This window comes from Myxine glutinosa, chromosome 9, assembly GCF_964187855.1.
Source record: "Myxine glutinosa chromosome 9, kmMyxGlut1.1, whole genome shotgun sequence".
Lineage (NCBI taxonomy): Eukaryota > Metazoa > Chordata > Myxini > Myxiniformes > Myxinidae > Myxine > Myxine glutinosa.
Genome location: NC_136269.1, coordinates 56,701,429 through 56,717,105, shown reverse-complemented (window position 1 = coordinate 56,717,105; position 15,677 = coordinate 56,701,429). Strand labels below are relative to the sequence as shown.

Sequence of the window (15,677 nt, the reverse complement as noted above, 5' to 3'; positions counted from 1 at the left end):
ATAGATCAAAAAGAAAAGTACACCTTGATGATAGACATCAAAAGGCAAGGTTTTTTTTTGTTTTTTTTTACTTTTCGGTAGTTTGAGTCTATACTTCAGGTGAAAATATTGTATTTAACTTCCCACACCATGACCAAGAGCCACGTCTTGTAATTGTAATCTTTAACCACGTCTTGTAATCTTTAACTTCCCACACCATGACCAAGAGCCACGTCTTGTAATACAGTAATTATATTTCATACGTGGAACAACTTGATGCGGAATAGTATGACCTCTATTTGACCTCGATTTCCCATTTAAACTGGCTGAACATGTTGTCCTGGCTGTTTTTATATTGGCAGATTGCAGGTGTCGCTGACGGGCCCAGAGTTGGAATGGAAGATTCTTCTCTGCAGGGAAGACAGCCCTTTCAGGTTTGCTTGGTTGAATGGAGCAGCATGACTGAGAGATGGTGGTTAGGGGGAAGATATGAAATCAAAATGGCAATAAAAGCACAGATTGCCATATACAAAAACAATGACAATTTAATATTGGGGGATCTGTGTGCAGTACTTATTTGTCGTGTTGTATGTGACATTGAATGGTTTATGTCGAAGGAGTAAAAACATGCTGCCTTACTTTATCGACTTTAGCTTGATTCCATTAATTCCATGGCTTTTCATTTTTGTTTTTAACTGTTTCACTTGCTGTGCTCTAACTCATGGATGGCAAAAATAATCCAATGGCATATTTCACAAGAATAATTAGAATAATAATATTTTTGACGAGAATTTCAGGCAATATCTAGATTCTTTGTAAGTTTTGAGTGTCGTCTTTACCGGTCAGACGAGATGGTGCGGAAATAGTGCGCGCACTTTTGAGTTGTCTTGTCTGCGCTGGGTTCCCAACTTGACTAGAAACTGTCTGGCTGGTGCTTTGCAGGCAGGGCATTGCATCACAAAGCGCATCACCTCTCAAGATGACCTCATGCTGAGGGTCCTTCATTTAGCATTAGTTACTCCCGCCAGGGAGTAATGCATTCACTCGTGTCCGTGTGTGTGTGTGTGTTCGTGTGTTTGTGGACAAGATATCTGGAAAAGTTCTGAACGGATTTGGATGAAAGTTGGTGGGATGATTGCCCTTGGGATAAGGAAGAATTGATTAGTTTTTGGTGAAGCTCAGGATATTATTCCGGATCCAGGAATTTTTTGGGGAAATTTTTTTGGGTGGCGTTCTACGCATCTACCAACTAGAACGTGGCGCATCTACCAACTAGAACACTACTGAGTGGCGTTCTAGTTGGTAGATGTTGGCCTCTTTCGACAACAGGCAGCAAGGTATCACCTGGACCATGGTGGAATTTCAAATTCCCACCAGCTTGATTCAAACCTCAATCCTGACGGACCAGTTCATGAAAGACTGCGGCCAAGTGTGCGTGCTAAGAGCCACAGAGCCCAACTTGATGCGACACGGAACAAAGAGAGACTGTTGAATTTGACCACCCTATATCCTCCTATTAGTACTTCTTTAATGCCTCCAGTTTTTTTCACATTCCTATTGGATTAGCCATGGAAAGTTTTTGGCCCAAGTTTTTCACCATCTGGTTGGCCAGGCTTCAGATTCCACTAAAGGTGGCAGGTATTTGCAATTTGTTGAGAATGCCTGTGATAACTCCCCTCTTCGTCGCTAAACACTTCGCTAAATAAATGATACGTGGGATATTTTATATCCAACAAGGAGATGGAATACTCAGCTTAACATCCCTTCAAGCGACTACACACTTTGTGATCCAACAACCTAACCATGAAACAACACCAATACCACGGGTTGTCGTCCGGTCAGAAATCAAACCCAGACTCGAATCAAACAGCTCCAAGGCAAGTGCACTAACCAATGCACCATCCCGTCAGACATATGACCACCTAATTGTAATGACTCCTGTTATATAACTGCTTTTTTTCCCTTCTTTTGTGTACATGATCAAGGCTTGCGGAAAAGCTAGAGCAGAAGGGAAGGGAACAACATGGAAAGGGGGAAGTAACAACAGCAGAGTAGAACTGTGAGTGACATCAAGGGAAGGGGAAGGACAGCTTTTAAAAAACAAATGTTTTTTTTTTGTTTTTTTTTACAAGATCGAGGCTCGTGTAAGAGCTAACATCAATCACAAAAAAGACAAACGGACACACAAAACATACAATAAAGGGAGCGGGAGACAAGATGGGGAGAGAGAGGGAAGCACACAAGTACAACAGCAGAGAACATGGACATACATCGCAAACATTGAAAATTCAGTGCAGTATTTTTCAATCAAGAGGATGTCTGAGTTCAAGAATCTACTTGCGCTATAATTTGTACAGCGTGTTTCTGCAAGAAGAAAAGGCTTCATCAACACTGATGCTTTTTTTTTTTTTTTTTGTAAACTTTGAGTTTGAAAAACTTTTTGAAAACTTTCTTTTTGAAAACTTTGACTTTTTGAAAAAAAACAAAAAAAAACACTGATACTTGAGCTGCACAATAGAAGCTCTGAAGCCTCCGTTTGTAGTCCAGTTTGCGAAATGTCAGCTTGTTTCCATAGACACCATGCTTCTCTAGCTTACTCTTTAATTTACATCCACGATGATCAACGTTGGAAAGGATGTGCCAAGTCATGTGATCACAGACGTATACATAGTGCTTGCACAGGTAACCTAATTTCAGGATTTTACATTTGTGCAATACCTTATCATCTATTCCGATGGCAGTCTCAATGATAGCCATGGTCATCTGAGCATTCATTTGGAATCGGTTCGCAGACTTCTCCCATTCGCAGATTAGAACCCGAAGGCTGGGAAAGCCAATCATGAATCTCTTTAAGCTTTTTCAATCTCTCAATTTGATGTTGAGTACGTAACAGGAAGGTGAAGGTGCCACACTGAATCTGCATGATGTAGCACGCAAACCTGATGAACTTTACCTTACTAGCCACGTGACATTGAGGTTCTCCTTGGACGTCATCACCAGACATCTACAGAACGTTCATCAAAAGAGATAAGTGAGGGAAGCAGAAGAAAACAAATGAAATCAAATCACAGGCCTAAATCAATTTGAAATGAATCAACGTCAATGAAATGAACCTGAAAAGTTTCTTCATAACCAAATAATCATGAGTCTCCACCATCAATTTGCTATTGCTTGAGGCCTGTTGTTTGATTATGAACTTCCAGGCTAGCCATATTTTCTCAATATAATGTGTAATTGTTAGTTCAACATGCTTGATAACTAATTTATTTGACGTAGTTCATTATTCACTAATATCAAGATGAGGAAAACAGGAATTACCATATTTTGTAGTATGCTAATTAGATTGCATAATTACACAAAATGTGAACTTGACATTCTCTCTATACTTCATCTGGATATTACACTTCATGAAGCAACATGTCAAGTTTGATTAAATTTGAACAATACACCCCTGAGATGCGGGGTTATCAATGTGCATAGATTTCATGAACCTCGAGAAACGACCAAATTGTTGGGGCAAGGAGGGGAGCGGGGGGCAAAACCCAGCATTTTGACATTGGTCATGATAGGGGATGTGAAAACATAGGCCAAACTAGGACGGCGCTCAGTAGAGATCATACCTCCACCAGGTGAACAGTTTACGCTTTATATCCTAGAGTAGACCAGAAAATCACAATACAGAATCACATTTAATCAAAATCATTCGCCCACAACTTTTTGAGATATCCTGCTATGTATCGTTTTTGGCCCTATCTACCGATGGTGAAGAATCACTTTAAAAATTCTACTAGCTGGATCTGGATCCGGATATTCACCAAAATCGAATATATTTGTCCTTGTCACACACCCAATCTGTCCACTAAGTTTCGTCCAAATCCGTCCAAAACTTTTTGAGATATCTTGCTATATGTTGGTTTTAGCCCTATCTCCCAATGGTGAAGATTTACTTTTTGTTGTTGTTGTTGTTGTATACAAGATCGAGGCTCGTGAAAAAGCGAACATTAATGACAAAAAACAACAAACGGACACATAAGACGAAATAAAGGGAGCGGGAGACAAGATGGGGAGACAGGTGGAAGCATACAAGTACAACATTTGAGAGCAGGGACATCGAGAGATCTGTGGGAGGGAGAGGGCTTGGGGGGAGGAGGCGTGGGAAGGGGGGTGGGGGTGGGAGAGGTAAAAGAAAAACACATGGACACTGCTAAGACTTCAAGGAAAGAAGTCAATATTTCAGAAAAGTGGCTCTGGAGTGACTTTTTTTTTTTTTTTTTGTATACAAGATCGAGGCTCGTGAGAGAGCGAACATTAATCACACAGAAAGACAAACCGACACATAAAACATATAACATAGGGAGCGGTAGACAAGATGGGGAGAGAGGGGGAAGGACACAAACACAACATTTGAGAGCAGGGACCGAGAGACATGGAGACATCGAGAGATCTGAGAGAGGGCGAGGGCTTTGGGGGGGGGGGGGGGGCGTGGGAAGGGGGCGGTGGGAGAGGTATAAAACATATGGACACTGCCAGGACTTCCAGGAAAGAAGTTGGAATTTCAAACAAGGTGGATCTGGGGTGAATTAGCGGGGGTAGAAAAGATCAAGGTTTTGGATGGGGGAAGATAAGAGATGGTGGTGAACAGCTGTTTTAAAGACCTGGAGGGAGGAGTGGGATTGAAGGGAGTGAGGGAGTTTGTTCCAGAGGCGGGAGAAAAGAGGAATGAAAGAGTGAAGGTGAGCAGAGAGCCGAGATTTCGGCAGTTTAACCATCAGAGGGTTGCTGGCAGATCTTGTGCGACCTGTAGGAATATTTGGGGGACAGAGCACAGAGAGAGCTGGGGGTGCAAGGCCGGAGAGGAGTCGGTAGAAGACAGAAAGACCACCTACCTGCCTGCGGTGAGTGAGTGAAAGGCCCTCAGAGATAGCTTCATCGCGGGAGATTCCAATAATTCTGAAAGCTTTGGTTTCAACAGCGTGAAGCCGAGCTAGGTGTGAGGCAGGAGCACCGGCCCATAGGGGAGAACAGTATTCCATTGAGCTGCGGATGAAAGCCTTGTATGTGGTGAGGAGCTCAGGTGTGCCGAGGAAGGACTTTGCACGACGGAGGATGCCCAGTCGGCGACTGGCTTTGGAGGCCAGCTTGGAAATGTGGTTTTCCCAAGAAAGATCATGGCAGATAGTGAGACCCAAAATCTTGAGCGACAGAACTTCTTGGAGAGGATTGTTGAGAAAGTAGATGGGAGGGTTGTCCAGTCGATCTTTTCGGAGAGACATAGTAAGAGTGTGAGATTTGTCAGGATTGAAAGACATGTTCCACTTGTTTGACCAGTCTGTGATTTTGTCCAGGTCTTCAGAGAGTGAGGAGGCAGCAGACTGCCGATCTGAGGGAAGAGGAATGGAGCGGCAGAGAGTGGAGTCATCAGCAAAGAGATAGAGAGGATTTTCGAGAGAGTCAGAGAGATCATTGATGAAGACCAGAAAAAGCACGGGGCCCAGAACACTGCCTTGGGGAACTCCAGCCTGAACAGGAAGAGGAGATGAGAGAAACCCATTCAGGGCCACACGTTGACGACGACTAGAGAGGAAGTCCGCCAGCCATGCGTGGAGATTTCCATGGATACCAAAGGAGGAGAGTTTGGTGAGCAGGGCGGGGTGCCAGACCGTGTCGAAGGCACGTGATATGTCGAGGGAGACAGCTCTAATTTACTGTTTGGCATTGAGGACCTCCATCCATTGTTGAGACAGCAGAAGCAGCATGTCCAGAGTAGAGTGACCTGGTCTGAAACCAAATTGATGATCAGAGATCAAGCCATTGGAGAAGAGGAAAGATTTCATATCCGAAGCAATGATGGATTCCATGACTTTGCTGATAATTGGGAGAAGGCTGATTGGTCTGTAGTTGCTAGGATCTGTTTTTGCACCTTTTTTGTGCAAAGCGGTGATGTTGGCTGATTTCCAAGCAGATGGCAGTTGACCTTGAGCAAAAGAGAGGGTGAAGAGAACAGAGAGAGGGTGAGATAGAGCAGCAGAGCAGGATTTTAGGACCCGTGGGCTGATGCCGTCGGGTCCAGTTGCAGAATCAGAGTCGAGGGTTGACAGAAACTTTTCCACCTTGTCAGGAGGAAAGGACACGGAGTCCAGGAGCAGCAGGGTACGACTGGGTATGGTGGGTACAGAGAGGGATGGGTTTGGGACACAAGATTTAGAGGCAAACACAGAGTTGAGGCATTCAGCTTTTTCACGTGCGGAGTCAGCTGTGTAGCCGTTTGAGGTAAGGGAGGGGATGGAGGGGGAACAAACACCAGAAACTGATTTTACCAGATGCCACCAGGATTTGGAAGAGGGAGACAGATAAGAGAGTTCGGTCTTGAGAACGGAGAGATATTGTTTCCTGGCTCTCCTGAGGGTGGACACACACTTGTTTCGGGCTTTGTGAAAGGAAATGAGATTTCCTTCCGTTGGATTTGCTTTCCAGGAGACGAAGGCAAGTTGTTTCTGGGCAACAGCCTCACCACAAGATTCCGTGTACCATGGACGGGAGGAAGGGTATGACAACTGAAGACGAGATGGGATAAATCTGTGCATGAGAGAGAGCAATTTACTTTGGAAGAATTCCCAGGATGAGTTGATGTCAGAGGTGGTAGAGATGGGAGACCAGTCCAGATGATTGATGGCTGCTTGAAGACCGTGCCAGTTGGCCTGAGTGAAATGCCAGAGTCGTCGACGCTGAGCAGGCTCCCTGAGGATGGTCAGAGAGATGTCCACTTTAACAAGGACATGATCAGATGATCCGATCGGAGCAGAAGAAGAGCAGCAGACATTTTCAGGGAAGTTAGTCATAACCAAGTCCAGAAGAGAAGATGTTCCGTTGACTGAGATCCGGGTCGGGAAATTGACAGATTGTGTCAGTCCCAGTGAGTCGCAGAAGTCCTTTGCTGAGGAGCCATGGCTGGTGAGAGAGGTACCCACACCCAGCCAACTGGCATGATGACAGTTGAAATCACCACATATGAGGAAGAGAGAGTTGGGATGAGTAGATAGAAGTTGGTCCATATCATCAGACAGCGAGATGTAGATGGAGTCATCACTGTTTGGTGGACGGTACAACACACATATGAACAAGAGGTGGGAGCGAAGGGGAAGCCGTAGCCAGAGGTATTCCTGGGGGTGAGGTGGAGAGAGTGCAGTGCAGGGCGAGTGAGGAAGAGAGTTTTTGATAAAGATAGCAACCCCTTAACAGGTGTAGGTATAAAATATCAAGGTTTTGGATGGGAGAAGATAAGAGATGGTGGTGAACAGCTGTTTTAAAGACCTGGAGGGATGAGTGGGATTGAAGAGAGTGAGGGAGTTTGTTCCAGAGATGGGAGAAAAGAGGAATGAAAGAGTGAAGTTTTCACAGGTTTTTGGATGCTGACTTGGATTTACCCACTTTTTTTTTTTCTGGCCACGCAGCTGCCACTCTAACATGGCCAGTATCGTGTTTTTGTCACCTACAGATGTCATGTGATTAAAATAAAACGCCATGTTTTTCCCTTCAAGATGGTACCAATATTTGGATTTTCTGGTTATAACTCATGGACTATTTGGCATTTTTCAGATCTACTGAGATTCACAATTTTTACGTTGGTTGATATTTTCTTAACTGTTGAACACGTTTGTTTCCTCATTTAGCATTTGAGATTGAAGAATAAGTGATTGTTGGGAATAGGCTCACATACCATTTCTATCACTGCCACTTGCCATGCTGTTTTGGCATTTGCTATAAATGCCATTGGAGATTTAAAAAGTGTCAAATAGAGATAGCACAAGAAGATCAGCAAAGTGATCAGGAATTTAATTTTGCATTTTATAGTACAGCATTGAGATTTTATAAAGCTTTCCAGGATAGCTTAGAGATGTGCTCACTCACCTTTGAGTTGCCTATCTTGTGTTTGAATCCCGACCCAACTATAAAATGTCATCCCGGTGTTTCACGTGCAGGGCGATGAATCAATGTGTGCCCCGTCTGTCGGAGGTGCGTTAAGCCAGTGGGACCCGTCTGCCATCACCGGTTGTTGGTGGACGTTAAATACCCCCAAATCACCAGCCTGGACCCTGGTCAAATATATAATTTCCAAATAAGAAATAATAAATATCTAATATCTAATAATAAATATCTAATATCTAATAAAAATAAATATCTAATAATAAATCGCCAGCACCCTGGCCAAATATCTAATTTCCAAATAATAAATATCTAATATCTAATAATAAATATCTAATAAATAATAAATAATAAATATCTAATAATACATCGCCAGTACCCTGGCCAAATATCTAATTTCCAAATAATAAATAATATATATATAATATCTAATAATAAATATCTAATATCTAATAAAAAAATTAATATCTAATAATAAATTGCCAGCACCCTGGCCAAATATATAATTTCCAAATAATAAATATCTAATATCTAATAATAAATATCTAATAAAAATAAATATCTAATAATAAATCGTCAGTACCCTGGCCAAATATCCAATTTCCAAATAATAAATATCTAATATCTAATAATAAATATCTAATATCTAATAAAAATAAATATCTAATAATAAATCGCCAGTACCCTGGCCAAATATCTAATTTCCAAATAATAAATAATAAATATCTAATATCTAATAATAAATAGGTAATATCTAATAAAAATAAATATCTAATAATAAATCACCAGCACCCTGGCCAAATATCTAATTTCCAAATAATAAATATCTAATAATAAATATCTAATATCTAATAAATAATAAATATCTAATAATAAATCACCAGTACCCTGGCCAAATATCTAATTTCCAAATAATAAATATCTAATATCTAATAATAAATATCTAATATCTAATAAAAATAAATATGTAATAATAAATCGCCAGTACCCTGGCCAAATATCTAATTTCCAAATAATAAATATCTAATATCTAATAATAAATATCTAATATCTAATAAAAAATAAATATCTAATAATAATTCACCAGTACCCTGGCCAAATATCTAATTTCCAAATAATAAATAATAAATATCTAATATCTAATAAAAAAATTAATATCTAATAATAATTCGCCAGCACGCTGGCCAAATATCTAATTTCCAAATAATAAATATCTAATATCTAATAATAAATATCTAATAAAAATAAATATCTAATCATAAATTGCCAGCACCCTGGCCAAATATCAAATTTCCAAATAATAAATATTAAATATCTAATATCTAATAATAAATATCTAATATCTAATAAAAATAAATATCTAATAATAAATCGCCAGCACCCTGGCCAAATATCTAATTTCCAAATAATAAATATCTAATAATAAATATCTAATATCTAATGAATAATAAATATCTAATAATAAATCGCCAGTACCCTGGCCAAATATCTAATTTCCAAATAATAAATATCTAATATCTAATAATAAATATCTAATATATAATAAAAAATAAATATCTAATAATAATTCGCTAGTACCCTGGTCAAATATCTAATTTCAAAAAATAATAAATAATAAATATCTAACAATAAATATCTAATATCTAATAAAAAATAAATATCTAATAATAAATCGCCAGCACCCTGGCCAAATATCTAATTTCCAAATAATAAATAATAAATATCTAATATCTAATAATAAATATCTAATAAAAATAAATATCTAATAATAAATCACCAGCACCCTGACCAAATATCTAATTTCCAAATAATAAATATTAAATATCTAATATCTAATAATAAATATCTAATATCTAATAAAAATAAATATCTAATAATAAATCACCAGCACCCTGGCCAAATATCTAATTTCCAAATAATAAATAATAAATATCTAATATCTAATAATAAATATCAAATATCTAATAAAAATAAATATCTAATAATAAATCGCCAGCACCCTGGCCAAATATCTAATTTCCAAATAATAAATAATTAATATCTAATAAAAAATATCTAATATCTAATAAAAAATAAATATCTAATAATAATTCGCCAGTACCCTGGCCAAATATCTATTTTCTGCCACCTTTAGTTGAATGTCGGGCCTGGCCAGCCCGTCCATGAAAGACTTGGGCCAAAATCTTTCCCAAGATGACCCCACAAGAAGGTGGGGATAATTTGGGTTGTTAAAAGTATTACAGTCGTTGTATAGTATTAGGCGTAAGTTTGAGATTTTATTACAATAAATTAGGTGAGGAAATTAACAGGGGATGAGATGAGATGGAGATTGGGTGGTGGAGGGGTTGCGGTGTTTGAAAGATCTGCATCAATTTGAAAAAAATTTGTCAACTTTTCCTATTATCATTTTCAATTCCAGTTCTCAACTCCACCAAGAGTGATTGGTAGCTAACCTATGCATTAATTTGCCCAAATCATTTTTTCTACGTGTTTGAGGTACAGTGATGGCAATGTACAAAAGAGCGCGCACAGCTGTAAGGACAAAGGACGGGAACAGTGGTGAGCTTGAGGTGAAGGTGGGAGTGCATCAGGGGTCGGTACTAAGTCCACTACTATTTGTATCTGTGATGGAGGTGCTGGCTCGGAACGTAAAGGAGAGTTTACCGTGGGAGTTGTTGTATGCAGATGATCTGGTGTTGATTGCAGAAAGTATGGATGGACTGAAGGAGAAGATGAACAAGTGGAAGGAATGTATGGAGACAAAAGGTCTGAAGGTGAATATCGGAAAAACGAAGGTGATGGCAAGTTGTAAAGCATGTGGTGAGGTGGAAAGAACTGGGAAGTGGCCGTGTGCTGTGTGCAGGAAGGGTGTCGGAGTGAACTCCATTCAATGTACAATGTGCGCTGAATGGGTTCATAAAAAATGTAGTGGTTTGAGAGCGTCATTAACCAGTGTGGCAGCTACATTCAAGTGTAAGGTGTGCACAGAGGGAGCTGCAGATGGAGGAAATATTGAGTTGGATCTTGGAGACAGCGTGAAGCTGGAAGGTGTGAAAACATTTTGCTACCTCGGAGACATGCTGAATAGAGAAGGTGGATCAGACTCGGCAACGGTTGCTGGAGTGAGATGTGCATGGAAGAAGTTTCGGGAACTGAGTGGCGTGCTGACGAGGAGGGGAGTGTCGTTGAAGCTGATGGGAAAGGTGTATGCTGCATGTGTGAGAAGTGTTATGATTTATGGGAGCAAGACATGGGTAATGAACATAGAGCAGCAACACAGGCTGGAAAGGGTGGAAATGCGAATGGTTTGGTGGATGTGTGGAGTATCGTTGAGAGAGAGGAAGACAAATGATGAATTGCGAAAGATGATGGGAATACAGCCTGTGATTGATGTTGTGAAGAGGAACAGGTTGAGATGGTTTGGTCATGTGTTGAGGAAGGATGAAAGTGACTGCTTGAGAAGAGTGATGGAAATGAATGTAGAAGGAAGTAGAGGACGGGGAAGACCGAGAAAGACTTGGCTAAAGATGGTCGAAGAAGAAGTGCGGGCAAGGGGGTTAACAAGGGGAGATGCAGAAAATAGGGCAAAATGGAGAAGATTGTCATGGGGACCGCAAGGCTAAACCCCGCTCTTGCAAGGAAAATTGCCTTAAAATACCTGTTGTTTGTTGTTTGAGGTACAGTACTCGCCACCTGCAGTTCTTGTTGAAGAGATGGGATGCTTTCATCATGGAGAACAATATATAAGTGAATTTTGCATTCAACATAAGCAATCTCTGAAGACATTAAAAAATTGATGAGTGCATGTGAATGCAGAATTATTGGATTTCCTTTTTGTGCGCAAACTGTGGCTTACTTTTGCTTGAGCTTTTGATGTAAAAATTTTTTTACTCATCAACCGAAACTAATGATGTAAAAGCTTCACCCACACATTGGAGCAGCGTGGTTTTTTTTTCTGCTAGTGCAATACGAAATGATTCCATGGTCAATACCTGGCGTTTTCAGGCACCATGGGCTTGCAGGATAGCCAAGAGGTACGCACACTCGCCTCTGACCTGTCTTGCGGGGTTTGAAAGTTGGCCCAGCTATAAACTGACATTCTGGTGTTTCACATGCAGGGCAAAGCCTCAATGTGTGCGCCCTTCCCCAAATAATTGTTAAACTGGGTTTCCCCGTCTGCCAGCCTTAAGGGGCATCTTTCATGAAGAGTAGGTGAACTGTCACGTGCACTCTGAACAAATTCCAAATTCATGCCTGGACTGTGGTTAGCAGGTGATCTAATCTTGTTGGAGACTCCTTGATATCAGGTTACACTTCCTGCAGACCTATCTACATTGCATGCAACCACACTGAAAGCAGTGTAAACTGATATCAACAACCACACTCTAAGCAGTGTATCCTGCAGTGGACAGTTGGCTTACACTACTTAGACTGTGGTTGTTGTTTGGGCAGCAGCTTCTACACTTTAAACAAATTTACCAGGTAATGTTCATGTTTCATGTGAAGAGCCATCTTCCTTTATGAAAGGAAACCATTACACTCGTGTGTGTGCATGCATGTACTTCCACATTTATCTCATGCAAGACCAAAGGCGTCGGGAAACATAAGTGTACCTCACAATGCTCGTGTGTGTTTTATTGTTCATTTTTACCTCCGCCACCAAAGGTGGATGGAGGTTATGTTTTCACCCCTGTCTGTCTGTTTGCCTGTCCGTTTGTTTGTTTGTTTGTGAACAAAATATCTCAAAAAGTTGTGGACGGATTCGGATGAAATTTGGCAGAGATGTAGCGTAAGTCACAAGGACGAAATGATTAGATTTTGGTGAAGATCCGGATGCGGCTAATAGAATTATTTCAGTGATTCTTCACCATTGGGAGATAGGGCCAAAAACGATACATAGCAGGATATCTCAAAAAGTTATGGACGGATTTGGACGAAACCTGGTGGACCGCTTGGGTGTCTGACAAGGACAAATACAGTCAAGTGAAAAAGTAAGTACACCCCATGTAAAGTTTTGACTTTTTCAACATATTTCAACATACAGCTATTTGATATTCATTTCAACAATATTGATAGATAAAGGTGATATAATATAACAAATATCAGGAAACATTTACATTTTGTAGTCCATTGTATAATTTAAATAAACATAAATGCAAATTTCGCATGTGGAAAAAGTAAGTACACCCTTGACTCTAATAGGTGGTATTGCTCCCTTTGGCCGAAACAACCTCAAGTAGGCATTTCTTAGAACTGTCTACCAGTCTCTGACATCGACTGGGAGAAATTTTTGCCCACTCCTCCATGCAGAATTCTTTCAGCAGTGCGATGTTCGAGGGGTTTATTGCATGCACAGCTCGTTTCAAATCCCCCCACAACATCTCGATGGGATTTAGATTCGGGCTTTGACTTGGCCATTCCAGAACCCTCCATTTCTTTCTTTTCAGCCATTCCTTGGTGGATTTACTGGTATGTTTAGGGTCATTGTCATGTTGCAAGGTCCACCTTCGGTTGAGCTTCAACTTTCCGACAGATGGCCTCACATTATCCTCAAGCACCCTCTGGTACAATGAAGAATTCATAGTGGATTCTATAATGGTGAGCTGCCCAGGCCCTGATGCAGCAAAGCTGCCCCAAACCATAATATTTCCACCACCATGCTTTACAGTTGGTATCACGTTCTTGTGGTCAAATGCTGTCTTTGGTTTTCACCAAATATGTCTTCTGGTACTTTGGCCAAATAGCTCTACCTTTGACTCATCTGTCCAGAGCACATTGTTCCAGAAGTGCTGGTCTTTGCCTACGTGTTCATTGGCAAACTTTAGTCTTGCCCTGATGTTCTTTCTGGAGAGCAAAGGATTCCTCCTGGCACACCTCCCATGTAGATCAAATTTGTGCAGCCTCTTTCTAATGGTAGACTCGTGCACTTTGACATCAACAGTGGCAAGAGCTACCTGTAGGTCCCGTGATGACATTCTGGGGTTCTTAGAGACTTCTTTCAGCATCTTGCGGTCTGCTCTCGGGCTGAACTTGCTGGGGCGGCCTGGCCTGAACAAGTTGGCAGTTGTTTGGAATCTTCTCCACTTGTAGATGATCTTCCGGACAGTCGAATGATTGATTTCAAATTGTTTGGAGATCTTTTTAAATCCCTTCCCAGACTCTTAGGCATCTATAACCTTCTTTCTGAAGGCCTCAGAGAGCTCTTTTTATCGAGGCATGGTGACGCCGAACACTTCAACAACAAAGAGCAAACCAAACTAAATGTCTGAGGTTTAAATAAGACAGGTTCCTCCAAGATCCTCTCTAACGATGTTCTAATCATTTGCACCTGAGCTGGTGCACATGATTCTAATTTTACATATTTGAAGTAGTGATAAATGTCGGGGTGTACTTACTTTTTCCACTTGCGAAATTTGCATTTATGTTTATTTAAATTATACAGTGGACTACAAAATGTAAATGTTTCATGATATTTGTTATATTATATCACCTTTATCTATCAATATTGTTGAAATGAAGATCAAATAGCTGTATGTTGAAATATGTTGAAAAAGTCAAAACTTTACATGGGGTGTACTTACTTTTTCACGTGACTGTATATTAGATTTTGGTGAAGATCTGAATATGGATTCGGATATGATTATTTAATTTTTTTAAGTGATTCTTCACCATTGAGTGATATGGCCAACCAGGTGGAGGTATGCTCTCTACTGAGTGCCGTTCTAGTTTTAAAATAGTTTTATAATCCTTACATTGTCTTCAGGGTGGATGAGTAATACATGCATTGATATTTCACAAAAGGTTGACATTTATAAATAAAAATCAATTTCTACAGTTTAAAGTGATATTGAATTGTGTCACTGTGGGTTGACCTCTTTGGCATTCTCATCTGATCACACACAATACCTTCAGAAAGCATTCACACCCCTTGACTTTTTCACATTTTGTTGCCTTGCAGCCTGAATTTAAAATGAATTAAATTGAGATTTTTTTTTTCATTGATCTACACATAATACCACATAATATCAAAGTTGATTTTTTAATGGAAATTTTTACGAAACAAATTTATCATCGAGCTCTGTTACTATAACTTGAAGACGTACTGTATGCCTTTTTTCCTTGAACAATATGAAGATGGAATGAACTGCCAAATAAAGCGTTGAAATTGGGAGCCACGCACCTTTACGGCAACTATCTTCCAGCTCCTACTTGATATAAATCATTGTTCAAGTAATTCTGAGTGTGACAACTTTTCATGCCTCCATGTAATATATAAATAAATAAATAAATAAATAAATGTGTATATATATATATATATATATATATATATATATATAATATTATATTATATTATATATATATATATATATATATATATATATATATTACATATTATAGATTTATATATATATTATATATATTATATATATTATATATATATTATATATTATATATATATATATATATATATAGATATGTATTATATATATACTGTATATATATTGTGTATATATATATATACACATATATATATATGTATATAGATGTGTATATATATATATATATATATATATATATATATATATATATGTATATAGATATGTATATATACATATATAGTGCATTCAGAAAGTATTCAGACCCCTTCACTTTTTTCACATTTTGTTATGTTGCAGCCTTATGCTGAAATCGTTTAAATTCATTTTTTCTGTCATCAATCTGCACTCAATACCCCATAATGACAAAGAGAAAACAGGATTTTAGAAAGTTTTGCA

At 39.2% G+C, this 15,677-nt stretch overlaps 1 protein-coding gene across 6 annotated transcripts in view; it reads left to right on the top strand.

Annotated features, from left to right (window-relative positions):
• LOC144893616 (uncharacterized) overlaps positions 1 to 15,677 on the top strand; it is an 87,707-nt gene that overhangs the window by 56,392 nt on the left and 15,638 nt on the right. For all 6 annotated transcript variants that reach the window (XM_078784352.1, XM_078784353.1, XM_078784354.1 and 3 more), the window contains one exon: positions 342 to 413. In XM_078784352.1, coding sequence (XP_078640478.1) covers positions 342 to 413 — 72 coding nt within the window. The remainder of the gene's footprint in view (positions 1 to 341; positions 414 to 15,677) is intronic.